General features: G+C 42.1%; 2 protein-coding genes across 3 annotated transcripts in view; one reads left to right on the top strand and one right to left on the bottom strand.

Annotated features, from left to right (window-relative positions):
* FBXO15 (F-box protein 15) overlaps positions 1–16,118 on the bottom strand; it is a 74,912-nt gene extending 58,794 nt beyond the window's left edge. The window contains exons 1-5 of one of the 2 annotated variants that reach the window (XM_015122197.3): positions 15,986–16,118; positions 9,918–10,028; positions 5,515–5,619; positions 1,367–1,609; positions 363–572 (exon numbers count right to left, since the gene is read on the bottom strand). In XM_015122197.3, the coding sequence (XP_014977683.2) occupies positions 363–572; positions 1,367–1,609; positions 5,515–5,619; positions 9,918–10,028; positions 15,986–16,101 (785 nt within the window). In that variant the 5' untranslated portion in view covers positions 16,102–16,118. The remainder of the gene's footprint in view (positions 1–362; positions 573–1,366; positions 1,610–5,514; positions 5,620–9,917; positions 10,029–15,985) is intronic. The other variant, XM_015122198.3, reaches the window with a different exon arrangement.
* Positions 16,119–16,838: 720 nt separating this feature from the next.
* TIMM21 (translocase of inner mitochondrial membrane 21) lies at positions 16,839–26,651 on the top strand. Its single transcript, NM_001193707.2, is given in 6 exon segments — positions 16,839–17,417; positions 23,174–23,236; positions 23,335–23,432; positions 25,985–26,058; positions 26,142–26,247; positions 26,347–26,651. Coding segments are annotated over 6 exon segments (747 nt in total). The 5' UTR covers positions 16,839–17,116; the 3' UTR covers positions 26,452–26,651.
* The last annotated feature ends 597 nt before the right edge of the window (positions 26,652–27,248 follow it).

Below are 27,248 nucleotides of genomic sequence, written 5' to 3'. Positions count from 1 at the left end.
TCATATTTAGACTATGATTAGTATTCCATTTACTAAAGAAGGAAGATACCACATATCTTTCTGTTAAGATGGTTAAAATGAAAAACCTCAAAGGTTAGCCATCAATCATCCAGGAAATGTTGTTGACTAGAATATCATTCTCTACCATTAAAGACAACCAAGATATGAGGAACTTAAATTTAGACCTAATCAGAAATGTGATAAAATGCATTATTTTCCTCTTCTACAGTAATGCAGAATGTACATTTAATATGTGATAAAATTATAAAACACTGCTCTTATTTTTTAATTACAAAAGTAATGCCAAGTAATATTTACACATAAGATGCTCTCACTCAACAGTTCTGCTGATTGGTACTTACCTATGTTTGGTGGGAGTTTTATACCAGTCCATAAAAACTGGTGTCACACCACATAAATCTAAGGTTGACAATGACGCTAGGCACGGCCAGTTTTTGCCATACCATATAACAGTAACTGATGTGTCATTTACGGAAAGATCAACATGCTCCATGATATATTCTTTTCCACTTTTTTCTTTCAGTATAATTGCCCAACCTAAACCAAACATTCTGGAGAAAGAAAAAAAACTAACAATGTTTGCCTCATTGGAAAAAAAAATGCTAAAGGCAATTTCACATATCTTCTCTAAAGCATCTAGTTCCTCAAAATCCAAAGTCAAAATTCTCAGAACATGCCCAGTTCAATTTTCATTTCAACAATAGTACTCTCTTCAGACTTTCTCTCCTCACCTAACACCCACTGAACATCCATGATCTTCCAGGTACTGGCAATATATAAATAAGACAAAGATTCTGCCCGGAAAAGAGACCTTGAACATTCTCACTGTACTACAGCAGATAAGTTGGTTACTTCTGCTTTTCATTAAAACTTTAGCCTATTTACTAGTTATCCCTCTGTCTCCACAGGAAATTGGTTCTAGGACCCCCGTGATACCAAAATCTGTGGACGTTCAAATCCTTTATATAAATGGCATAGTATCTGCATATAACCTAAGCTCCTCCTCCCGTATTCTTTAAATCATGTGGAGATTACTGATAATACCTAATACAATGTAAATGCTGTGCAAACTGTTACTATGTATAATGTACTGGTTTTATTTGTATTTTACACTGATATTATTGTTTCAGGTTCCCCCCACTCCTACCAATACTTATGATCTGCAATTGGTTGAACTGGCGATGCAGAAGGCTATGTGGAATAGGAAAATGCTACATATTTTATAGATGCCCAAAACACACAAAAATACTAGAGATGGTCCCACACAATCTAAATTGCACATATGTCCTATGTACATGATACTTTGAGCTGATGCCATCATTCTCCTTTGGAACACACTGCGTACCTGAGGGCCTCTTTGGTCTTAACTGGAAGGCCTGTGTAAGGGTTGACAGGTTTGAGAATGTCAGCTAGTGCGGCTTTTACAGATGCTATTTGTTTTGTGATATATTCTTTCTTCCAATAACCAGCTTCTTTATCCTGAACTGACAGAAAGCTCACAGACACAGCTATCTTCTCTACTGAATTAACTTTCCAATTTGATCTTGTAGGTGAAAAAGCGGTTGAGTAGATTCTGATCCAAATAAAACTGGAGGGAAAAGAGGAAATATGTTAACTAAGAGACACTGTCACCTACCTTAGTCATAATATATCAAATTAGAGATGCATAATATTCTCAAATAATCCAATTCCATGAATAAGTCATGTTTAAAATGCAAATTAAAAAATGCATGTTAATAATGCATTTTACCAACAAATGCAAGCTCACACATAGTCAGACCCTGGTTGAATTCTCTTCCTAGTGTGGGTTTCTCAAGTCATTTCTCACTCTGAAAAATCCGAAAAATCACTTCATGCCCAGCTTTTATATTAAAGTGTCAGTGTTTTCAATTCAGAAATTTCTAGACTTTCCTATGTAAGCGGATAGATGCAATGTGATGATGAGTTGAGTACATTTAAGTAAAGCTGAAACTGTTTCACCAAAATCCTTTGAATAGACACTTTTAAAACTTCCTTTGCATAAAAGCTTGCTTGTGTTTTCTTCACATTTATTTTACTCAGCATTTCACTCTATGTAAGTATTCCTTTAGCAGGACCTTTATGGAGCCTTGAATTCCTCACATCAGCACTATCTAAACAACCTCTGATACTATTTTTACATGTGTTAGCACTTACCAACTGCAAAAACAAACACTGTTGCAGAGATGGGAATCACAGCATAAACTCCATATGAAGCTAGTAACAATAACCACACCTAACATTCCTATGATGAACTATGTTCACACACGATCATATATTACTTACTGTAAATGAACCTAAGTAAAAACATTTTATATTGCAGATGGTTCCCCTTGATTTTTTATAATACACAAATGTTAAGGTTCAGATGCCTTTCACAGTCTCAAAAACCCAAACATATTTACTTCTTGATCCCCAAATGCTCCATCCTGTTAGAAGGCCTAGTCAGATTCAAGGACAAGAGCATATTTATCCAATATAACTACCAACAGGCTCAGGGAAACTCAACCAAGTTGTTTAGAAAATGGGGCCAATTTAATGTTCAGATAAATAGTGTTTGCCAGAGTACATGGCAAATAAAACCCCCTTGTGATAAACCAGATGCCACCTCATCCACACATCCTTGTTATTCCCATGCAGAGACTGGCACTCATGCAGAAGAGAGTAGCCCCCCCGGGATGGGGCACTGGGGAGCCCCCTGCCCTTCAAGCATGTCTGCCCACAAGTCATCAGAGCGTAACTTGCTACACTATGTGTGCTTGCCCTCTCTTCAGAAGCAACGCTTAGAATACACTGTAAACTTTTCAAAAACACGTATTGATTACTCGTTCAATTATCACACATCCTTTTCTGTAGTCTGACTTCATGATCAGACGTTGACTTTAAGAGTCAGACTATGCCTGTTTAGGTCCTTTTGCAGGACCTAAAAAGTGCAACTCAACTTAGCACAATTAAATATGTCCTTTGAAAAAGAAAAGAAATGTGAGTGCAATTTCATCAGAAGCTCATATTTCCAAACGGCAACTTCCAAGAAAGTGAGGAGGGCACACGAGTAATACTAAAAGTATGCAAAAAACATCACTACAGCTGTGCTCCAAATCTGATTCCAGGCCTGGTTTCTTCACCATGCAGGTGAAGTGAAGAGCGGAGACAGTAAAGAAACATACAATTTATTAGCTTATCTGAAGAGTCTGAATTCTACCGTTAAATAAAGTGGGAACCCCCCAGAATGCTACAGTTTTAGACATTTGGTTGACTCCTTCCTTGAAAAATGCCTTGCTGTGCTTTCTTTTAGTGACCACCTTCATCTCTTATTAGATCATTGTCTTAGTCTCTTTGTGTTGCTACAAAGGAATACTTGAGGCTGGGTAATCTGTAAAGCAAAGAGGTTTATTTGGCTCATAGTTCTGCAGGCTGTACAAGGAGCACGACACCAGCATCTGCCTCTGGTGAAGCCTCAGGAAGCCTCTACACATGGCAGAAAACCAAGGCAAGCCAACTGTGCAGAGATCACGTGGCAGAGAGAGAGAAAAATAGAGTGAGTGAGCAAGAGAGAAGGAAGGGAGGTCTGCCAGGCTCTTTTAAACAACCAGCTCTAGAGCAAGAACTACAATGAAGGCACCAAGCCATTCAGGAGGGATCTGCTCCCATGACCCAAACGGCTCCCATTAGGCCCCAGTTCCAACACTGGGGATCAAATTTCCACATGAGGCTTGGTAAAACAAATAAATCTCAACTACGTAAACTACAACAATCATTAAGTAAGGGAAATGTAGAAAATGCTCTAATTCATTGTGTAACTACTGTGAAGAACATTATTAGTTCATTCTTTGATATGTACGTGTGTGTGTGTGTGTGTGCGCGCATGTATTGACATAGACAGACATACATTCTTCCATACAGGAAACATCTCTTTAAATTAAAAGAAAAATAACCTTTCCAACTAGGGAACAGTGTATGTCCTCTTCAGAGTATGACAGTGGTTGAGGACAGATTTAATGAGATCTGAGGGCTTACTCTGAGTTCCTCACTTAAGTGGCATACACCTAACATCAAAGATGGACTAGATTAGTCATTTCAGAACTTGACTATTCATTAGTATGACCTGGAGAATTTTTTTTTAATTTATTTATTTATTTTGAGACGGAGTCTCGCTCTGTTGCTCAGGCTGGAATGCAGCGGCGCGATCTCGGCTCACTGCAAGCTCCGCCTCCCGGGTTCACACCATTCTCTTGCCTCAGCCTCCCAAGTCCCGAGTAGCTGGGACTACAGGCGCCCACCACCATGCCCAGCTAATTTTTTGTATTTTTAGTAGAGATGGGGTTTCACCATGTTAGCCAGGATGGTCTCTATCTCCTGACCTCATGATCCACTCGCCTTGGCCTCCCAAAGTGTTGGGATTATAGGCGTGAGCCACCGCACCCAACCAGAGAATTTTTTAAATACAGATTTCAAAGCACGAAATTATAATCTCGAAATGCAGACTAGGGATGGAAATTTTTTAAACTTTCCCAGGTGGTTCATATGTAGTCTTCTCTGGATGGCATTTGAGAACCACTGCACCAAATGACATTCTTGCCCACCATGTTCCAGGGTTAACTAATATGACAGCCCTCCTTCTGCCATTCTCCATCTCCTTACCTAGTAAACAAAACCACCAGTTAAAACCTGCATTCCCTCTCATCTTGCTGATTTCCCCAGCTGACATGTAGGTTCTATGTAGGAACAATATTTGTCTGATCTTTTGATGCTGAATGAGAGAGGGGCCTAAAAAGCCAGATTTCACCACCTCTCCCTCCAAGATATAATTCTGAGATGCAGGCTAAGATTACAGTGACAAACAGAAGCAGAGGCTTCTCCCCTTCCTTCCTAGATCTGCCCCCTGCAAGCCCAGATGACCACAGGTGAACCCCTCACTTTTGGCTCCCTGCTTCCAAGGGTACAGCCTCCAGGAGAGGACAGTCTTGGCCGCTCTCTGTCCACTTTGCTCTCCCCACAGAGTAAGTTAACTTGATTGGCATGTTTGGGAGGAGAAGCTAAGTACACCTAACTTAGCCTCTTCCTTCTCTTTCTTTAGAATCTGCTTGGCCATCAGCAGAGAGCACTCATTCTGCTCTGCAAACGAAGCGCCAGGATCAAAGCCAGCAAGTCCCTGCAGTGCTGCCTGAGACTCTGTGATTAGGTCTGATTCTGTGGGGAATACAGCCAAGACCTCCTGACAACAGACCTGAAGCTGCATTCTCTAACAGCTACAGCAATAACAAGTTTGATTTTTTTCCATGCAAAGTATATTCATTTTAAGCATATAAATGCAAATATTTGAAAATTTCATAGTTAAAGCATTCGACATTTCCACGTGTGCAAAAATACTCCTGAATTCTCTTAAATTCTTAAAAATGGTTAAAAAGTTACTAATCTTCCTGACTTCCATCAAACTGTCATCAAAACATAACAGAGACTTGGATTTCTGCTTACTTGTCATTGGCTAGATGGTAAAAGCGCCTGCTCACACATCCAGCACACAGCAGGCTCACAGCATCCAAGTAGGAAAATATCTTCAGCAAGATTTCTGAAGGCATTCTGCAAAAACAGAAAAAGGAAAAACAAATCACCAGAGTGGACCAGGGCTTAATCTACAGATTACCCAGAAAACAACTGGCTGCTCATCTGTAAATAGAAGGCCATAGACAGACTCCTCCTGTACAAAAGGCAAACTGTACCCTCATCTTCAATTATTTTCTTTATTGAAATTTTCTGGTTATTCTAATTCTCATGACATAAACTATAAATAGAGTCAAGGGTTGGAAGAGCTAACTTCCTCGCATTTTAATCATGTTCACACACTGTGAATCAACAGGCAGAATTTCAGTGTCCCCCATGAAACTATTATTTTTTTATTATTATTTTTGTAGAGATAGAGTCTTGCTCTGTTACTCAGGCTAGAACGCAGTGGCATGATCAGGGCTCACTGCAGTCCTGAATTCCTGGGCTCCAGCCATTCTCCCACCTCAGCCTCCCCAGCAGCTGGGACTACAGGCACATGCTGCCACGCCTGGCTAATTTTTTGTATTTTTTGTGCGGTTTCACCATGTTACCACCAAACCTGGACTAAACTACGTATGTTTCTTTAGTGAGATAAAGAGAATCAGAGAACATATTTGTAGGTATTAATATGAAAAACACAGAATCCCTTTCCCCAGAAAAGTAAGTATAATGGGAAATACCAGCTTATTCCGACCTCGCCCACACCGATCCCAGGCGTTGCCTTCTGAGCACCCTTGGGCTTTTGACTGCTTCCTCTGGGGCTTCAAGGAGACACCAAGGGCCATAAATTTTTTCTGAAGTGTCTGTTTTATTTGTACGCCTAAATATGATATTGAGATGTAGTCTCGCTACTCCACCTATTTCTATGACCTCAAAATTCTATAAAACACAGTAATAATCTGAAAGTGACTAGAAAGTATCACTAGTGTCAAGAAATCAGGAGTGTGCCTCTATGAATCTTCAGCAAAAGGGCAGGTGACAAGAGCAAGAGAGCTACCACAGATTGTATCAAGGGTTGGTGGCGGGCAGTTCTAGGGATAAAGGAGTAAGGGGAGAAATCTTTTGTCCAATTTAAAAGGGCTTGCCCATACTGTCTACTTGTGATTGTTATGATTTTAAATTTGTTTCTTTTTCAAGAAAATCAGGTTACAGGTTATCAGTCCCAAAATCCTGATAATACTGAGAAGGAATAAAGCAGATTCTCAGAAAAAAGACAGTTAACGCCATGCCTGTTGGATATGTATCACCATGTAAATGTCCCCACTGCTCAAAGCCCCAGCTACAGTTAACCAGAGACGTTCTGAGAGTTTAAACAAAAAGCTTTGCTTAAGCATTACTTAGATCAGTCCCCCAAATCAAATCCCTCCCATTCAGAGTCAATAAATTAGATACTTTCAATGAGAAAAAGTCTCTAATGCTAGAGACAGCAAAGTTGCAAGAAAACATTTTTGTGACCATTTGGATTATTCATTGCATATAATTTTCATATTTTGATTTAACTACTTCCCAAAACTTCCTATCTATTATTTTTTAAATCAGTACAATTAAAAAAAAAAAAAACAGAGTTGGGCTTAACGACATTTCAGAAAAGTATCCAGCAACTACCAGAATTATTTAACTGGAATAAAATCCCACTCAAGACAGGCATTCAGCAGGTTTTCACCTTCCTCCCCACTGGACTAACCTAAGGAAAAGGGGGTTTCTCTGTGTCCTAGCAAAAGGAGAAAATCTCTACTTTATAGTTAAGACAGTGGAGATAGAATACCTTCTTAATTATTGTTCAAACAATTTCTTCTAACCTGGTACAATCAATGTTTATACCCATATTGGATTACTTTCTGTTGGATTCTAGTTATTTCACTTTGTATGGGGTAAGGAGAGAGGATGATAGGGAGATAAGGGAAAGGGGAGGTGAGAGGCAGGACCATTCAAAATGTAGAACAAAGAAACTGCTTTGAACCAACGAGCTTCCCTGAGAATGTTAATTTGTGCATGTTCATTTTCAGTACTGTGGAAATTCAAATGTGAACACGTCCTTGTCCCTGTTTCATATTGTGGATCTATCCCAATATTCCTGTTTTCCTCACTGTCTTCCCCATTCCGATGGAGAACGCTCACTTCCCTGCATCCAAGCACCTGTGCTCTAGGTCCTCACGGTTTCTGCACAAGGACCTCAGTCTCTGGTTCCTGCCTCCCTCTTCCACACTGTTGATATGAGCCTCTGAATCACCCCGAATCTCTCATCCTGAAACCACACTCTTCCTTTGCTTCTCCCCACCCTGATCTCTCTGGAGCCACCACCTAATTTCTAGGCTCCCTCACGCTGCCAAGCTCTGGGAAAGAACAAAAGAAAACAAAACAGTTGTCTACACCTGTTGCCTCCACCTCCATGCCCCCTTTTTTGCTTTTTACATTTCAGTGTGGAATAGAACACACACAAATATGAAAACGAGTGGCCAGCCCCTTCCCTTGCATTCACCTGCAACAGCTCTGAGGGGCCACCATGCCCTGCTGCCTCCTCCCCCTGCCTCCCCAGGCCGCAGGTCACTGACTGCTCTTGTGTTTCAGGCTGTCTCCTCCTCTGCTTCACACACAGCCTCTCCTCAATTTCTTGGACCTCAGGGCTCTTCCCTGGCCTGCTTGGTTGGTTCTCACTGCCCCGGGTCTTCCAAGCTTGCTCCTGAGTCACCTTTGCCTTCCCTTCCCCACCCTTTCCCTAAGTACCTCACCCAGCTCCATGACTGCTGACCCCACCAGGCCTCATCCTGAGCCAGACTGACACATCCATAATCCATCTGGCATCCTCCTTTGAACGCATCCCAGACATCTCAGCTGTAACCAGTCCAAAGTCACCATCACGGCCCTCTCTTCTGCCCCGACCCCACCTCTCTTCCATCTCAGCTAACAGCACCTCAATCTGTGCTACTGCTTCAGCCAACAGCTTCGGATTCCTACTTGTCTGTTTCCCCCTCACACCTACATCTAATTCATAAACGAACCATGTCAGCTATGCCTCCAAATATATCTGCCACTTGTCTCTGCATCTTCCCTACTTCTAGAGAAGAGAGGTAAATAAGTAAACAAGATAATCTGGGAAATTACATGATATCCACCCTCTTCTCCAGAGTCTGGTAGCCAAGCCTGATGGGCTCCCCCACTCCCACACTGCTCCTGTAGCATCTGGAGCCCCCACCACACCTGTGGTCTCCCCTCACTGGCAAGCTCCTCTCATAGCTCTCGAATCTCAATGTTCAGTTCTCATCTCAAATGCACCTCCTCAAATAAGTCTTTCCTCACCACGCCACCCCATTATTCTGGATTTGGGGATCCATTTGTTTTCTCGACAACAGGTATCCCAACTCACTGTATTTTAAATCTGCCTCCCCGACTAACCATCAGCTTCGTGAGAACATGTGAGGGGCTCACCACTTGTGTCCCAGTACCAAGAACAGTATCTGCTACAGAGCAGGTCCTCAAATATTTAATGGATGGACTAACCAACTGAATATTTGCTCCGTTTCTCATATCAGATGACTGTAAAACAGCCTATTCCCAGAGCTAGGGTTTTAAGCTGAAATTAATGACCTGAATTAAAAATCCTTTTTGCTTTTTCTTTTTTAAAACACACTGAAATTTGTATACAAATACATACATTGTTAGCTGAGCTAGCTATGATACAGTGTTAAAAGCCCAGAACTTGAAATCAGGCAACTTATATCTGAATCACACAGTTCTGCAATATGCAGACTACGTGGGCCTAGCTTCCTGCAGTGTAAAATGTCTCTGTGATCGTCTCAAGCTTTCAGGCTCCCCACGATACTTAGCATATAATTGGTGTTCCATAAATGTTACTATAGTACAAATCTATGGACTTTTGAGCATCAATTACAAATAATAATTTTTTAAAGCTTCTGTGGATCTTGGTGCTGAGGGTCACAGTACAGAATCTTGCCATGGCAAATGGGCTCCCAGATATTGAAAGCTGAGAAATGAACAGAGCTCTTAAGCTTTCAGGAAAACACGCTTTAATCTTCTTTCTCCTTTTTCAAGGGTCTTTATCAACTCAAAAGTGAATATTTTTGAAGAATATTTTAATAAAAGGAAAATTCAATTTACTTGTCACTTCTTGAAGTTTCGTTTCATAAAGTTCATCTCATAAGGATAGTGGTGACAGGCCCATGACTCATGAAACGCTCCATGCTGTACTGTCTTCCCACACAATCCTATTCTTAGCAAGCTCAAAATAGCAACTTGGTATATACAGCATCATAACTTTCTCTAATAACCCCATGCCTAGAGGCCCCCAAAAGAGACAGTCTACTTCTGCTACTTACCCATCCAGGACCCCAGAACAGCAGGAGAAAGAGCTCTCCCAGTGCCGTCCGCCTCTGGCATGGCATCTCGGGGCAGCAGAGCCTGCAGAACACTTGACCCCTGGCCCCTTTCTGAAAGTAAATGTGGGAAATTCAAATTATGTAATTATCAAAGGAGGTGAATTATCTATTCCCTTCTACAGAATTCCAAAGGATTCCTAAACTCCAAAGATTACTCATTGAAAAACTCCATTTCTGCAAAGAAAAAGAGGAACGGAGGAAGGAAAGATGGTAAGTAAGGAAGAAAGGGAGGGAGAAGGAAAGAAGAGACAGTGAAACCTTTAGTGTCCTGGTAAGGAAACCTGAAGACCGTACTTACTCTGATGTGCTTTCACCCTAAGGTTTAGAAATATATGCTCTCATTATAGGCTTTCAACATATCAAAGAGGTGCTATCAGATACATTTAATGGAAACAAAAAGGATAAAGTTAGTGTATTGATTGGCCAATTTGGATATAACAGAAACCATTAAAGGTTTTTTTTAAAAAAAAAAAAAAACTTGAAATTAGTGAACTAGAACTGTCAACATAATCTACAACTTTTCTGATCTTTGAGGGTTCCAACTCTAGTTTTTGCAGTCATAGACAAACTACCAAATACTCATCCACAGACTTTTACATTTTAACCTCACTGGCCATCTTTTTATTTTAGTGGTACAGAAAACAGTAGTACATCTTAGAATCAATGGTTTTATAGATTCAATGAAATAGCATATAATATTTTTATGCAGCGAGTCTTTTTCAGAGGTTCCTAAAATAAATTTTATTAAGATCAGTCCTCAAAACCAGCAGTACTCAACAGCACCTTGAGGGAATCCGAAACACCAGAAAATCATGCAGCTCACAGCCTCCATATCTAGGCAACAGCACACCCGGAGAGTCACGAGTGGTTACACTATTTCTCTAGGAAAGGTTTGGAAGCTTCTGCTTTAAGCAACGTACAACACACAGGTATTGGTTATTGACGCACCTCCTTCTAGGTGTGCTATTTGAGAAGTGGCTAAATCCTAGAGGGTACATTAGGTATACGCTCAGTTCACCAACGCCATTGCTTCAAATACGTATTTTGTGCAGTGACCACCTTCAGTTTTTCATAACACATTAATTCCCCAGATATATTTGAAAGAACATTCATAGAGGAGGGCAACAATTGGGAGCAAAACAGAGGTGTCCTAAGAACTTGGAAGAAAGCTGAAGTATGAAATCCACACACAACTGGTCTTCACAGAGGATGACCCTCAACTCTAAGCACAACCTATTAGATGACACAAGTGGTGAAAAAGGAGCCCTTGCCCAGGCCTCAGCTGGCCAGGTGATAGTACAGCCTGGAGCCTACCGCAAGACAGCATCATGATATGCATACGCCAGGAGGCACTCAAAGCACCCACTGGCACCTGCCTGCCCTGCTCAACAGGCACAATTCCCCCCATGCTTCCGAGCAGCCACAGAGTAAATTCCTCTTCCCTTTGCAGATCTTTCTCTCTAGAAAAAAGCACAGTAGCTGGTACAGGGTAGGCCCTCCACGAATACTAGTGATCAGCTGCCCCACTGGCATCTCAACAAAGAAGAAGTTGCATAAGGTAAACTTTTCCAGATCCTGGAAGAGTAAAAATGCACCAAGTAAAAAAAAATGCTGCCTCCACATGCCTTTCCATTCCAGCTCCAGTAAAAGGTGCTTAATGTACTTTTGGTCTTATATGACTTTCTAGCCAATTGTTTTCAATCTGTGCTCTGCAGGGCAGGAAGACAGGGAGAAATGACAGGAAGAAATGCTAATTTGGAAATTTTTGCAATACCCTCTCTTCCTTTAATCAGATAATTCTGCCTGTGTTATGTATTTTTCTACTTCTGTTGGAAATTTTGTTTAAACACAGATTTCCACAGGAGAAAAGCTTAGGCTCCATTAATGTGGTCCTAAAATAGTAATCAGAAGTAAAATATCATTTTCTAATTGCATTCGTTTCCTAAGACTGCCTTCATGAACTGGGTGACTCAGAACAACAGAAATGTATTGTTTCATGTCTTAGTAGCCAGATGTCCAAAACTCACGTTGTCAACAGGACCGCACTCCCTCTGAAGGCTCTAGGGAGGATCATTCCTTTTTCTGGTGGTTGCCAGAAATCCCTGGTATCCCTTAGTTTGTGTCAGCATAACTCCAATCTCTGCCTCCATCTTCACAGAGCAATCTTCCCTCTGGGCATATCTGTCTCTGTGCCTCTTCTTATAAGGATATCATTCATATTGCACTTAGGACTCTCCCTCATCCAGTATGACCTCATCTTAACTAGTTACACCTGCAGAGATCCTATATCCAAATAAAGTCACATCCTGGGGTTCCAGGTGGACACAGATAACTTTTAGAAGGTATAATACACTTTGTTTACTGTCACTAGTCAACACAGTAAACAAATTTGTAATACATTCTAAAATTATTTAAAAGCATGACATTTTTAAATGGTTATTATTCTTATAAAGTCTACATAGACTTATGCTACATATTCAAAGATAAAATATCTACAATTGACAGAGGATTCTAACACTTAAGCTTTGAATAAAGGGAATTTCTATCATTCCTCCATCAAATAATAACAATTCCTATCAGGAGCTCCAAACCTGTAACCCTTAACCCCATAGAAGCGTGGGGCTTGGCTGTACTAGAGTCTGAGTCCACACATACCCTAAGCATCATATGAATAATTATATGTATATACTTCAAACATAAATATTCTTGCAGTTCATCAAATATAAATTTATTTAAGATATTAAATATTAAGAAATTAAGATATTTAAGATATTAAATAAAGTCACCTGTTTTGTAAATATATATGCATATAAAATATATGTAAATAAAATTATCTTAGTAACTTCCTTAAAATCATGCTGTAACTCTCCCCATTCAAAGATAGTTTAAAATAATGATTAAGCAAATAAATCCTGTTTGGTACTAGTTAATTTTTTTAAGTACCAAATCCTTTTCCCTAATCTGAAACCCTAATTCAGTAACGAATGGATATGCCTCTATCTTTGACTAAAACATTGAACAGGGCTTATTGTAGGTCAATTCTACAAATACTTCTTAGTCATACACTCTGCACAAGGTAATGTATAAGTGCTTTAAGACACTTCATCCTTTATTTAATTGGAATATGAACGCTATTTTATTACAAACATGTTTTCACACTGTTAAAACGTCAAAGTTATTTCTTGCTGTTTTGTTTTTTCACAATTAAAATGGATCTCATTGAGTCCCTCATTTCAGTTTAGAAGACTAAGGCTCCAACAAGGCAACTAAAGGGACGTAAGGTCACCAGCTAGAAGCAAAGACAGTCTCTGACACCCTCATCTCCTTAATGTCCTGTCAGAGCTCTCTTTACCATGTCTTATATAAGATCATATATCTCATCAATGTACCTTCTAACACTATTGAAAACACATTTCTATTTCTCCATAAAATAAACCAACTGCACTTTTTTTTTTTTTTAGACGGAGTCTCACTCTGTCGCCCAGGCTGGAGTGTAGTAGCACGATCCAGCTCACTGCAAGCTCCTCCTCCCAGGTTCACGCCATTCTCCTGCCTCGGCCTCCCGAGTAGCTGCGACTACAGGTGCCCGCCACCATGCCCGGCTAATTTTTTTTTGTATTTTTAGTAGAGACGGGATTTCACTGTGTTAGCCAGGATGGTCTCGATCTCCTGACCTCGTGATCCGCCCGCCTCGGCCTCCCAAAGTGCTGGGATTACAGGCGTGAGCCACTGCGCCCGGCCCCAATTGCACATTTTTAAGGGCCACAGAATTAACAAATCAGCAAGTTCCATTTATGTTTCTATACAGATCTGTATGTCTACAAGGTTAAGTGCAGACATACACTGATACATTTAGCAAGATAAATTTAGTTTGAAAATACTTTCTTTCAAGTGATAGGTTTTGTCTGATAGCTTTCAATAAGTCCAATATTTTAAAAACCTAAAGACTGTGCTTCATTTTAAATATCTGGCAAATCAAATAAATTACACCAGGTACAAATTAAGCCAACTTAATATGCTTTCTGCTACACTTCTTACAGTTTGTGACAGTTATACTTATTCACATTTTGTGTTAAAAAGGGAACACTGATTCCTTAACAACATCTAATTTTCCACAGAAAGACATTAAAATAACCACCTGCTTTGACCATAGCCAATCGTTCTATTTTTAGCAGTGGACTTTTCTTTACCAAAAATAATGCATACATTTCCAAATCAGCTTGAAATGCAGGTTCCCATTCCAGGCATGATGACAGGCCCTCTAATTATATCAATCCAGGAAATTCACTCAACTTACAAAGGATAAGATTCATCATATAAAAATCATTCTGCTTCCTCCAATAGAGCACTATGTAAAGACTAATTTTAGTAACAGCAGCAAATTTATTAAAAGTTCAAGTTTCCTATTTAAATTCCTGCTTTTTCTCCTACATGAAATAATTTTTGCAGGCACTGTCACCATTCTATTTGTGACAAGATTTGTGGTATATCTAGCATTATAGGTATTCAATTAAGAACTATTATCGGGCCGGGCGCGGTGGCTCAAGCCTGTAATCTCAGCACTTTGGGAGGCCGAGACGGGCGGATCACGCGGTCAGGAGATCGAGACCAGCCTGGCTAACACGGTGAAACCCCGTCTCTACTAAAAAAATACAAAAAACTAGCCCGGCGTGGTGGCGGGCGCCTGTAGTCCCAGCTACTCAGGAGGCTGAGGCAGGAGAATGGCGTAGACCCGGGAGGCGGAGCTTGCAGTGAGCTGAGATCCGGCCACTGCACTCCAGCCTGGGCGAGAGAGCGAGACTCCGTCTCAAAAAAAAAAAAAAAAAAAAAAAAGAACTATTATCATAGCACTAAGCAACAGGGATGGGCTTCTGAAAACAGTTAAGTGGAAGTAATGGAGACCTAGTGAGGACATAGTTCTGGAGATTGAGGGGGGAAAAAAACAAGTAGTTCAACTAGTACATAATAGACTCCCTTTGTATGCTTAAAACATACACCATTGATTTATTAGAAGGCAAAATATGTATGACTTTCCATACTTATAAATCAAGGAGTCTTACAAGCAGAAAGATAATCCTCAAGAATGTAAACCATTCTTAGCATTATCCCTCCATCTGTAAACTAACTGCAGAGATGGGTCCACAGCTAGTGAACAGCTCACGATATAATGAGAGGGATTTCATAAGGTACCATTATGCATGCTGATACTTCTGATGCACTGGATCATTTTACTTCTTCACGCTGAAGATGCTTCTGGAAAGCAGATGCAGCCTCCTGCTCCTTTCCTAAGTCTTCAAAATTGCCTTCTCTCTCACTGTAGGAGAGGACCACGCTTCAGTTCCAGGAAACCCCAAGAGAAATGGAGAGACGACCCTCTAGGGAGCAGAATAAGAATACCACAGGCTCCTGCATGTAGACAGGAAGACAGGCAGAACGGGACTAGGAGCTGAGCAAGACCTGGTGATGTAGATGGCAACTTGGCCTTGATGTTGGAGGTGGACAAAGTGCTGACCCCCTAACCGCCAGACCAACCTGCCTGCCAGAGGTATCTGCTTGGGGGATGAGGGTGTAAATTTATAAGGTTTTGATGAGCAGACTCTACTTCCCTAAGTTGTAAGGTCATGAAAAAGACGAAGGGAGATTCTTGGTCACAGAAGAGCAAAAATACGAAGGCAGGGGCGGGGCACACGTGAATCTATGGCACGCATCCCGGAGAAGCAACCTCTTGGACCGGCAGCTGTCGTGGCAAGTGAGCGTAACCCCGACCACAGGCGCCGCGAGAAAAAATATTTCCCCGAGAGGCTACTCTACTTGTGTTACAACTTAGGGAACCCCACATTGCAGGGTAGAAAGAATTTCCTCCTGTCGTTCTTCCAGACCCTTCTCACGTTGAAGAGGGCCGCGGGCCTTATGCCAAGCTAGACGAATAAAATACACGGTGGAGAGAGTGGGGCCGCGCAGTGAGGGGCTTCCCGCCAGCGGACCCCACCCGCAGGCCCTACAGTCACCTGAACCCAAAGGTCCTGGCGCGCCCCCGGGCCGCGCCACCTCCCCTGCTGGGCCCGCGCAGCGTCTGGAGGCCGAGCCAGTGCTGCTGCAAGATCCGACCGCGTCCAGTCGCCATGGAGACGAGTTCACCATAGACCCGCTCAAGGGCGGAAACTAGGAGGGCACGCACCGCCCCCACGCCCGCGCGTCGCCACACCCCCTTACGCCCATGCGCAAGTTCACAAAAGTACCGCTGGCCTGGCGCGTGCGCAGACGGCACCGCGCCAGACAGCCGCTCGCAAAGCGGGCTTCTAGAAACTTCCGGGCCCCAGCTTCTTTCCCCACCCCTACATTCTGCCACCAAGGGCGCTAAGCAAGTCCTCGGCTTAACCATTTAGGAAACCGGTGCCTGCTTTGCAGCGGCCTCGTTCATCTCCACTTGCTGACTCTTTTTTGTCCGGCTTTTCTGAAAACACAGTGAAATGCAAAAACGAAATCATTTGCCCACGCGGAATAGAAAAGACCACAGTCAGAGGGAGTACTTCCCACTGTGCACAGTCCACTCTAGAAGGATAAGGAAAACACGTAGTGTGTAACTGCTAATTTGGCTTTTGCAAGTCCCGCTTGAATTACGTAGGGTCTGTGGTACCAATTACCCCACCAACTCCCCGCCTTCCCGCCTCTCCAAGGACGCGCAGCGTCTGCGCAGGCGCTGGGCACGGAAGCGCCTGGGGGCGCGGGAACGGCCTGCGCCGTGCTCTGGCCGCCTTGAATTGTGGGAGATGTAGTCTCTTGTGCGCGCCCCATTGCCGCATCCCAGTTAAGAGCGAGTTCTTCAAACTACTATTCCCAGGAAGACGGGGGGTTTCCCAGGTGACTTTGCGAAGACATGGCGGGGACACTGTGAATGTCAGCCCAGAAGGTAATCAGAGCGTGTTGATTCAAAGAAAACAGAAGGGAAGGTAGACATCAGGTTCTCCCTGGAGATTTTTCGTTTTCATTTACGCTGCTGAAGCCAACGTTTTTGCCTAACACGCCATGTAATGTAAACGTATAGGTTTGAGTACGTGTCCGGCCAGATGTGTAGTGAACCCGAAAACTTTCCTAATTGTAGTTAGCATCGTCCCTAAGCGGAACGATTTTCTGTGAACATGATTTGTACTTTTCTACGAGCCATACAGTATACGGAGAAGCTGCACAGGTCCTCGGCAAAGCGATTGCTTTTGCCCCACATTGTGCTTAACAAAGCGTGCTTGAAGACAGAGCCCAGTTTGAGATGGGGGCTTCAATATCAAAAGAAAACAGTGCGACCTAGATGTATTCTTGGAGTCACTCAGAAAACCATCTGGACGCAGGGACCGAGCCCCCGGAAAGCAAAGGAGGGTAGCAGCAAACAAGTGTCTGTACACAGGAGTCAAAGAGGGGGAACCGCCGTCCCAACATCACAAAAAGGTAAAAAGGAGTACTTCAATGATTGGTCTTTCAACAGACGTGACAAGAGCTGCCAATGCTCTTTTACACCAAGTTCACTACTAAAGGTGAAAAAGCAATTAACATGAATTTTTAAAAGCCGTTTAAACATAATTTAGAGCTAGAACATATAGACCTACAGTTTTCTTCACAGATTGGAACTCAGATTTGAAAGTTGATCTTGAATTTGATATAACTTTCTTTCGTTATGTTTGGGAAATTTTTCTCAAGTTGTATTGGCTCTGTTACATATAATAAAGAGTAATTGGGTAGGATAAAAAGAGAGAGAGAGATTATTGACTCATAATCAATAGGGAAAACTTTCGTATGTTACCTGCAATAATAGAAAAACATAAACTAGGGAGGATGGAATGTAATTTGTCAGGGAAAGTCAGAGATGTGTTCACAGATATTTTAAGATTTTTTTTTAATTTCTTCATTTCGCATGTGATTTGTAGGAAAAAAAGGACAAAGCAATTTAGACCCCATGATTATACCACACAAAGATGACTATTTTTAACATTTTGCACTTTCATACACATACCTTTTAATAATTTTTAACCCAAAAAATTGAATCATATTCTACCAATTGTTTTGTAATCTGCTGAATATGCCAAAAACCTAGTTTTTCATTCGTAATAGTTCAGCACGAAGGAACAATCCATATGCAGAGGTGAAAGGCATAGAAGTGGCAAACAGCATGTGTGTCAGGTAATCTGGCTCAGGCAACAGTGCTGCTGCTTGCACTGCATGCCAGGCCTGCTTAGGGACCCCTTCCCTGATCTGCACCCCATTCAGAGGTGACAGTCCTTGTTGCTGAATGAATGGATGGGAGCAACATTCCCAAATATGGAATATGCTGTGTCCAGAATTCAAAGAAACATTGTGGTAGTAGGTATAGGGTACAATTGTCTTTTACTTGGGAGGGCATGTCCTGGCACACCCCAGTGTAGCCCCATGAGGTCGGCTCATGTGTTGGTGAGCCTCTGCATCTTTGTTGGGCCCACCTCTCACACTTGCAGCTTGTCTGACCAAGCCTTCTAACACACTTGCCACTTGTTACTTCTGGGCTCTAACACGATAGTGTAAACATAGTAGACAAATGTGATATTCTGCTGAATGTCCAGAACAGCATTATTCAAATAAAACTTTCTGCAGTCATAGAAATGTCCTATATTTATGCTGTCCATTTGGGTAGTTCCTGGCCACTTGTAGCTATTTTGAGCACTTGAAATGTTGCTAAATTATGTTACTGAAGAACTGAATTTTAATTAATTTAAAATTGAACTGAAATACCCATGAGTGGCGAGTGGCTACTGTATTAGACAGCCCAGATCCAGAAAGTTTCACTCCCTTAAGACTGTAACAACAGAGGGTGAGAGAATTAGCAAATCCTGGTCAGGATCATAAACATACACTGTTATTATCTGTTTCATGTTACTACACACTACTCCTGCTGCTGCTTCTGAATAGAAGGCATTCTTCAAATCAATGGCCAATACCATGAGATTGTGTTAATGCACTGCCGTGTAAAGTTACCATGTGTGGTATTGCATGTGTACCCCGGCTGCCACTTGGTTAAGTTTGCAGTTAACCACTGTCATTCTCCAGCGCCTATTTGTGTTTTGTAAAGGAAGACTGGTAAATTACAAGGGACTGTGATAGGGGCCACCATGCCTGTATCTAAGGTCTCTAAGAATTGCACTCTTTCTGCCATTCCCCATGGATGTGATACCATTTTTAATTTATTACCTTGGTCACTGGGGCAGTTTCAGAGGCTTCCATTTGACTTTTCCCACTCTGATAGCTCTTAACCCACTTCCAAAGGAACTAAAGTGGGAGTTATTGTTGCCAATTACTCAGTACATCCCCTTGATTTATACATTTGGAAATCAAGGAAATTATTACCAGATAAGTCCCTGGACCCAGCTGTGAGCTTCTTACATGCTGTCGGGGGGGTGGGGGGTGGTCGGGGGGTCATCATGACTCTTTGGGTCCTTGGATATCACTGTCAGCACAGACTATGTCCAAGTTGATAACTATAGGTCCTTTTGGTGAAGGACCGGGGTAGTCAGTCACATACACTTTCCTTCAGTAAATGGGTTCCAGGTCTGAAAACTGGTTCAGGTCCAGAAACCGGGGCAATGTTCAGAGCTTTGCATTAGAGCAACTGCCTTCAGCCTCAGGAGTCATCTGAGGTTAATTTCTCATGACTGTGTAATTCAGAAGCAGCCTTGTCCGCTGCCCTTGAGTCTTCCCCTTGAGAACACTGTTCTAGTCATCAGCTCTGTTGCCCTCTGTAAGTCAGACACTCCCGACTGCTACTCCAGCCTTGCCGTTAGTTATGATGGTGGCATCCATCTTGACTTCTGTTTAACACCCCAACCTGGTCTCTGCTTCAGAATTCTTTCATCTCCATTTCTGTCAGGGCATCCTGCTCTGTAAAGATGTAACTGTGGCTTCCTTGTGGCTTTGGTATACAGTGTCCTCCTGTCGCTCCTAAGAACATCGTCAGCTGGTGGGTTTTCGGGCTTTATATCTTATATCTGTGGTAGCATCCCCATTCTTGGAGGCTGTTGAGCCTTTCCTCTAGTTTGCCATGGCTGTTCTGTCACTTTTACTTAATGTGGACCATCACTGTCTCGAAGTTTCCAGGAGCAAACCTAGCCAGCTGCATATCAGTACCCAGGGTGCTTGCCTGTTTGCTAAATTCATCACAGGAGTGTGCCCCATGCTGATCAACTCTCAGCCGTTTTTGTGTTCTGTGCCTTGACACACCACCCTTAAGAAGCAGTGGGGTCTATGTTCCCCTGGCTGCTGCTGGGGTGGCCTCCAGCTCCTTCCAAGTATTGTTCCTTCTCATCCTTCTCATGCCCGGTTGTGTTGTAACTTGGCCGGGGGGGAGGTGGAGAGACCTCCTGAGAGCAGCACGTATCTTGCTAGGCAGAAGCCCCCACCCACCCCTCACCCAGTTTCCAAGATGGAGGAAGTGTCAACCAGACAATGAGCGGCTTCTTCAGGGCTAGAGGGGTCAGGAGAATCTGAGGATTCAAGATTTTTTTACAACATTGACCTCAAGGGCCCCCTACCCAGCTTTAGGTTGCCTTTCCTCCCAAATCAGGACCCTGGCCTTGGTGTAGGAGGTCTCATGTGCTTGAAATGCCAAACTCCCTGAAGCGCTTACGCCCCAGACCTGACCCCCCGCATTTTCTGCCCTCTGGGTGTAATTTGAGTCTTGTTCTGCCGAGAGGAGGCTCCTGCCCTTGGCACTCACCTTCACTGATGATTAGTTACACACATCATCTCACCGTCCCTCTCCCAGATTATCCATGGCCCCAGCCACAGCCATCTGATATAAGTCCTTAAAATTGCTGATTCCCCCTAAACTCCCAGAATAACACACCAGCCAGTACATTCCCTTCCACCAGTGTTCCATCCCAGGTCCCCATTGGTGAGAGCTGCATCAGCTGCCCTACAGCTATATGACAGGTGCTGTCAGTAGCCCCCTACCACCGGGGACAGGGTCCTCACTGCCAGCCAGTGGCCAGCGAGCCAGCTCCAAAATCCAAATTGAGAGCTGCTTACCACTCCCAGTAGCATCGTTGTAGGTTGGCTTCCCAGGGAAGTGGGATTTACGTAAGGAGGTTTATCAGGGAGTGCTCTCAGAATACATCTTGGGAGTGAGGGAAGCCGGACTGGGGAGAGGGAGAAGCTGAAGTACATTTGCAGCTGGGGCCTCAGCTGCTGCTCTGGGGACCTCTGGGGCTGAGCTGGCCAGTCACTGTCCTTCTGCCTAATGTGGGGGCTGAGTCTTATGCTTCTGCATCAACCAGGCGTTGAGTATGGGCTGGTCCAGGGATGTGCCGTGACCTAAGTGAGGAAGCTGTCTTATGGAATGCCCAGAGAGGACCTCAGCTGACAACTGTCAGCTTCCAGTGTTCCCTGCAGCTGGGAGCACCCATACCACAGCACCCACTACAGGAGAGGTAGAGAATTGCAGAAGCAAATAAATGGCGCGAGGGTTTTTTGCATGAAACTATTAGGTCTGATAGGGTTGAGAAAGTTAGACAGTGAGCAGCTTCTGTTGGAGACAGCTATAAAGTAACAAACAGAAATGTTTTAAATGTGTAGAATATGGAGAATGTTTAGCACAGAGCTTTATATATAACAGATATACAGGAGCTGTTGTTTATCCAAATAAGTGGAAAAGACCTGTCAGATACCCTAAGCAAGGCAGGAGTGAATTTTTGGAACGGACAGTCAAAAATCCAAGGTGTTAGGGCCAGTGACCTGGTTTGGGTAACAAGGACAAATAAGGATACTTACGAGAACTAATTAGTTGTTATTGTGTTCTCAACCTGGGACTTGGCACATAACTGGCAGGTAATATTTATTGAAATTCCACACTGAGAGTGGAATGAGTAGTGAGCCCCAACTCCTGAACCTCGGAAGGGAAATTGGATTTGTGACAGCTGTTTGAGTCAGTCCCATGAATTACACAGACTTTGGCAGATGAGGTCTTTTTATTTTTTGAATAATGTCTTCAAAGTTGGGAACCTTGCTGAAAACTTGAAGGATCGTGATACGCTAAAGACTACTTTTAAACAAGCGTTGTATTAGCTAAAGACTTATTTTAAACAATTTTGTTTTATAAACGTAATAGAAGCTTTTTATATAGAATAGAAAATAGCAGCAACCTCTGTTAAAATTTTCTTCTAAAAGTTTTTTTCTTAAAAATGTTTTAAAGATTTATATTTCTGAAGTCTGAATTGCTAATGTGGTGAATAAATTAGTCTATAAACATAATGCCAGGAGGTGACTCACTTTCTCAGCATCAGTGAAAAGCATAGTCATAATTGTAATGTTAAGGTAGTGTAAGTGTAATGTTATAGCTCTTTGCATATATATGAAGATACACATAGTAGATATACAGTAGCTGTTGGTAAGTGAAAAAATAGATTCATCTGATATGCTAAGCAAGGCAGGAATGAAATGTTGGGAGGGACAATCGGGAATCTAGGGTGTTGAGACCAATGACCTGATTTGGGTAATAGGGACAAATAAGGGTATTTGTATATGTATTTCTGTATAATACAAATACATTTATTTATAGCTATACATACATATATACGCTGTCCCCTGACACTGTCTTGATTGAGTTTCTCTAGCTCTCAGTGCATCTGTTTAACCCATATGCACGTATTTTATTAGTGTGGGAAAACAAATGTCTGGTCTGTGTATATTCTTCATTTTCTAAGTTTAATTCATAAATCTTTCTGGCCAACCAAATTCCTGTTCCGAACACAATTCTGTTTTCATGCACCAGTCAGTGTGGGATGGGACTGGCATTCAAGCTAGTTACTGACTGTTAAGAGTTGACACCCATTTTGGTCCATTCAGTCCCTTACCCGTTCGGTTGACAGAAGCCAACACTCTTCCTAATCTGGGAGTGGCAGACCTTGGTTCAGTGTTGCTTAACCTATGGCAGTTGTGAACTGGATCACTTGTTAAAAGGATTTCTTCATCCTGAATTAAAACATAGATTCCCAAGCCCTGCTCTGAGAATTCTGCTGAGGCGCCAACACACAGGGAGTTTTCAGAACAGCTGCCCCTGAGCACACGCAGAGCCCTTGCTTTGATCTGGAGGCTGCCTTTCTCTCACAAGAAGCAAAAAGCAGCATACAAGCACGCCTGCTCCCAGCCAGCACACGTAACCCATTGGTGTTTTCTCTTTACAGTGAAAGAAGCCGGAAGAGATTTTACCTATTTAATAGTGGTGCTTTTTGGAATCAGCATTACAGGTTGCAAAAAACAGCAAGTATAAGCCCTTGAATGTCTTTTCAGCTGGCCTTTTTCTGTTGTCCTTGCTTTGCTTCATCTTTGTTTTCTGTGATTTCAGGTGGCTTGTTTTACACGATTTTCAAAGAACTTTTTTCTTCATCCAGTCCTAGCAAGATATATGGGAGAGCCTTAGAAAAATGCAGATCACATCCCGAGGTTAGTTCTCAAGATTGAGTTACATGAACTCTGATGAGTTGGGAGGAGGAAGTGGGCAGAATTCAAGAACCAGTTCTCACGCTAGTGAAATTCACATAATAATACATAATGGTTGACTTATCATTACATTATTAGGTCTTTGTTCTTTAAGAGAACCCAAAACTCAGTGTACAGATGTTTTCATGCTAATTGTACGAGAGTCATTTTGCTGGTTGTTCATAGATACTAAATTCTTAGAATACACCAAAATACCAAACTCATGGTAAGTTTCTAGTCTTTTTAAAGCCTGATGCATGACCTCATGATCATGTGGCCTGGGAAGTGCCAGATTTCTTACTCCCTGATGGAAAGCTTCAGCACTAAAAATATTACTCATTGAAATCCAACTTCATTCACATTGAAAGATAACAGCCGGTAACTGTCTGCCATTATCATCATAAATATTAGGGGTGTTCTTCACACAGACCAAGGGGTAACATCCTAGCTCGCATTTGCAGCCCCTGAAGAGGAGAAAGATTTGAATCCACAGTGTGCTCAGTATAGACCCCAGTGCTGATCTGCCCTGGGGCCCTGGCTCTGAATGTTCCACCAGTTCTTCTAATCGTGTCAGGGTGGAAACCTCAGAAGCTAAGGATCTCTGGCATCTTTCCTTTTAAATCCACTGATTTCTCTTCATTGAACTCTGGACAGTCAGTGGTAACCATGGAAAAAGAGGCAGGGAGGGTAAAGTATCTCAGAGGTGAAAACCAGGAAATTAGGAAGGTTCCCATGATAGTTATTGGGAATCCAAATTATATCTGACAAGAAACATTCTTTACAGACTCCGGAAGTACCTATGGGTGTAACCTTATTAAATGTTAGGACGCGTCTCTGGAAAGAGATGAAGAGTTGCTGTTTTATTCACAAACTCAGCCTTTCATAGATTTTTTCAGCATTTTGAACAAACAGAATATACAATAGTGAGATACTATTAAAGTCATACCTTAATTTGCTGCCTGAAAAAGCTCTACAAATAATAATGAAACTTTAACAATTTTGTCACCATTTTTAAGGGGTACCCTTCTCTTTGCTGGGTACCGTGTCTGCTTGAAAAACAGAAAATCTTGATGGGTGTTGATATTTATATGTTTAATAGATTAAAGTAAATTGTTCTATCTGTTTGTGCTACACAATTCTGAAATATCATCTTACATATTACTTCTTTTTATCCTGGAAAATGTGATACTGAAGATACTCCACAAATGGACAAAATAAGATAAATTTCATAGAGTTGAGGGTCAAATTTTTTTAGTTTAATATCAAATTTATATTTTTTGGGGGGGTTCCACAGTATTTGCATTTTGAATTCAATAAAATCTACATTTCTACTTCATGTGGATTTTCTCATTAGAAATAATGGATTCACACCTGTAGCTCTGATTTATTTTAAATGTCATTATTATCTGTTTTCTTTTTCTTCACTGTGTTTAGTGACTTTAAAATTTTTTTATCTCATATTTTAGTGTTAGATGTTATTAATTAATTAAATTTCATTAAAAATATTCATATATTTTATCTTCAAACCATAAGGGGTTAGTAGAGAAACATCTGAACTCTGTGTTGTTATGTTTGTTTTCTATAAGGGGAGCAGGAACTGCATCATTTCAACCTACATTGTTCTGAAACTACAAGTCACACCATAAAGCTACCTATTTTAATCTGTGTGCATGAAATATTTGTTTCAACCATTTATGGGATGATTTTTGTATAATAACCCTTTTTTCAGTTTTCTTATTAGAGTGGTCATTTTTTGTTTGGTTTTTTGTGTTTTTTTTGTTTTTTTTTTTTTTGAGACGGAGTCTCACTGTCACCCAGGCTGGAGTGCGGTGGCACGATCTTGGCTCACTGCAGCTTCTGCCCACTGGGTTTGAGCGATTCTCCTGCCTCAGCCTCCTGAGTAGCTGCGACTATAGATGCACACCACCACGGCTGGCTGATTTTTGTATTTTTTAGTAGAGATGGGGTTTCACCTAGTTGACTACGCTAGTCTTGAACTCCTGACCTCGTGATCCACCTGCCTCGGCCTCCCAAAGTGCTGGGATTACAGGCATGAGCCAGGAGTAGTCATTTTTGTAAAGGTCCTATGCTTTCTTTTTTTTTTTTTTTTTTTTTTTTTTTGAGACGGAGTCTCGCTCTGTCGCCCAGGCTGGAGTGCAGTGGCCGGATCTCAGCTCACTGCAAGCTCCGCCTCCCGGGTTCGGGCCATTCTCCTGTCTCAGCCTCCTGAGTAGCTGGGACTACAGGCGCCCGCCACCTCGCCCGGCTAGTTTTTTGTATTTTTTTAGTAGAGACGGGGTTTCCCCGTGTTAGCCAGGATGGTCTCAATCTCCTGACCTCGTGATCCGCCCGTCTCGGCCTCCCAAAGTGCTGGGATTACAGGCTTGAGCCACCGTGCCCGGCCGGTCCTATGCTTTCTGATTTTTTTTTTCCTAAAATCATTTGGATTGTTAGAAATTATTTCTTTAGTAAGCTTAAAAAATAACACAAAATAAAGCACTGTCCTTGTTCTGCAGGTAATCGCTGTCTTTGGTGAGCCTGTTAAAGGCTATGGGGAGGTGACAAGGCGGGGTCGCCGGCAGCACGTCAGGTACCGTGGCTTGAATTCAGAAGAAGCTCTGGGGAAATTTTTAAATGAAAGGAACTTAGACTGATATTTCGTTTTCTTGACAGTTTCACTGAATATGTAAAAGATGAGCTGAAACACACACGTGTGAAATTCTACATTGAGGGCTCTGAGCCAGGGAAGCAAGGAACGGTGTATGCGGAAGTAAAAGAGGTGTGGGAATTGTGGGTCGTGGGGTCAGAGGTTCTGAACGCGGTGTTATTTAAGTTCTGGAAAGGAAAATAATACCTGGAAACACTACATTTTTTTCAGAACCGAGAAAGTGGTGAATATGATTTTCGATATATATTTGTAGAAATTGAATCTTATCCTAGAAGAACTATTATCATTGAAGATAATCGATCCCAAGATGATTAAAATAAGCAAGCAAGCAGGTTTCTGACGGATGTTGAATGGCGTGGACTCACTACTCTGTTCTTCACAGCTGTCTTCCAGAATGTGTTCAAAAGACAGGAAGGAGTGTATGGTTTATAAAGTGAATCTAATACAGTATTTGTTGCATTTAAACAAACTAGACATTTTCTTATGGAAAAATTATGAAATACAGCATATTTTATGTTCTCCTATTGACTCAATCATGACAGTATTTCTGCTTTAACACCATCTTTCATGATTAGATGTTTGTTATTGAAAATTTTATGCCATGTAAATAAAGGAAATAGATTTTAGTATTGTATTCATTTTATATTATAGAACTGTATAATGTCTGCAGAATAAAATTAACAAATATGTCGTTAGCAGCTGCCTTCCACATACTTTGGAATCTGACTTGAGATAAACGTGAAAATGGGCCGGGCGCGGTGGCTCAAGCCTGTAATCCCAGCACTTTGGGAGGCCGAGACAGGCGGATCACGCGGTCAGGAGATCGAGACCATCCTGGCGAACACGGTGAAACCCTGTCTCTACTAAAAAATACAAAAAACTAGCCGGGCGAGGTGGCGGGCGCCTGTAGTCCCAGCTACTCGGGAGGCTGAGGCAGGAGAATGGCGTAAGCCCGGGAGGCGGAGCTTGCAGTGAGCCGAGATCGCGCCACTGCACTCCAGCCTGGGCGACAGAGCGAGACTCCGTCTCAAAAAAAAAAAAAAAAAAAAAAAAAAAACGTGAAAATGGTTGAGGACCATAGGGAACCAGATGGTAAATACATTCTTCAAAAT

This window comes from Macaca mulatta, chromosome 18 (assembly GCF_049350105.2).
Source record: "Macaca mulatta isolate MMU2019108-1 chromosome 18, T2T-MMU8v2.0, whole genome shotgun sequence".
Lineage (NCBI taxonomy): Eukaryota > Metazoa > Chordata > Mammalia > Primates > Cercopithecidae > Macaca > Macaca mulatta.
Note: the sequence above shows the minus strand (reverse complement) of the source record. Positions and strands in the feature narration are given on the sequence as shown.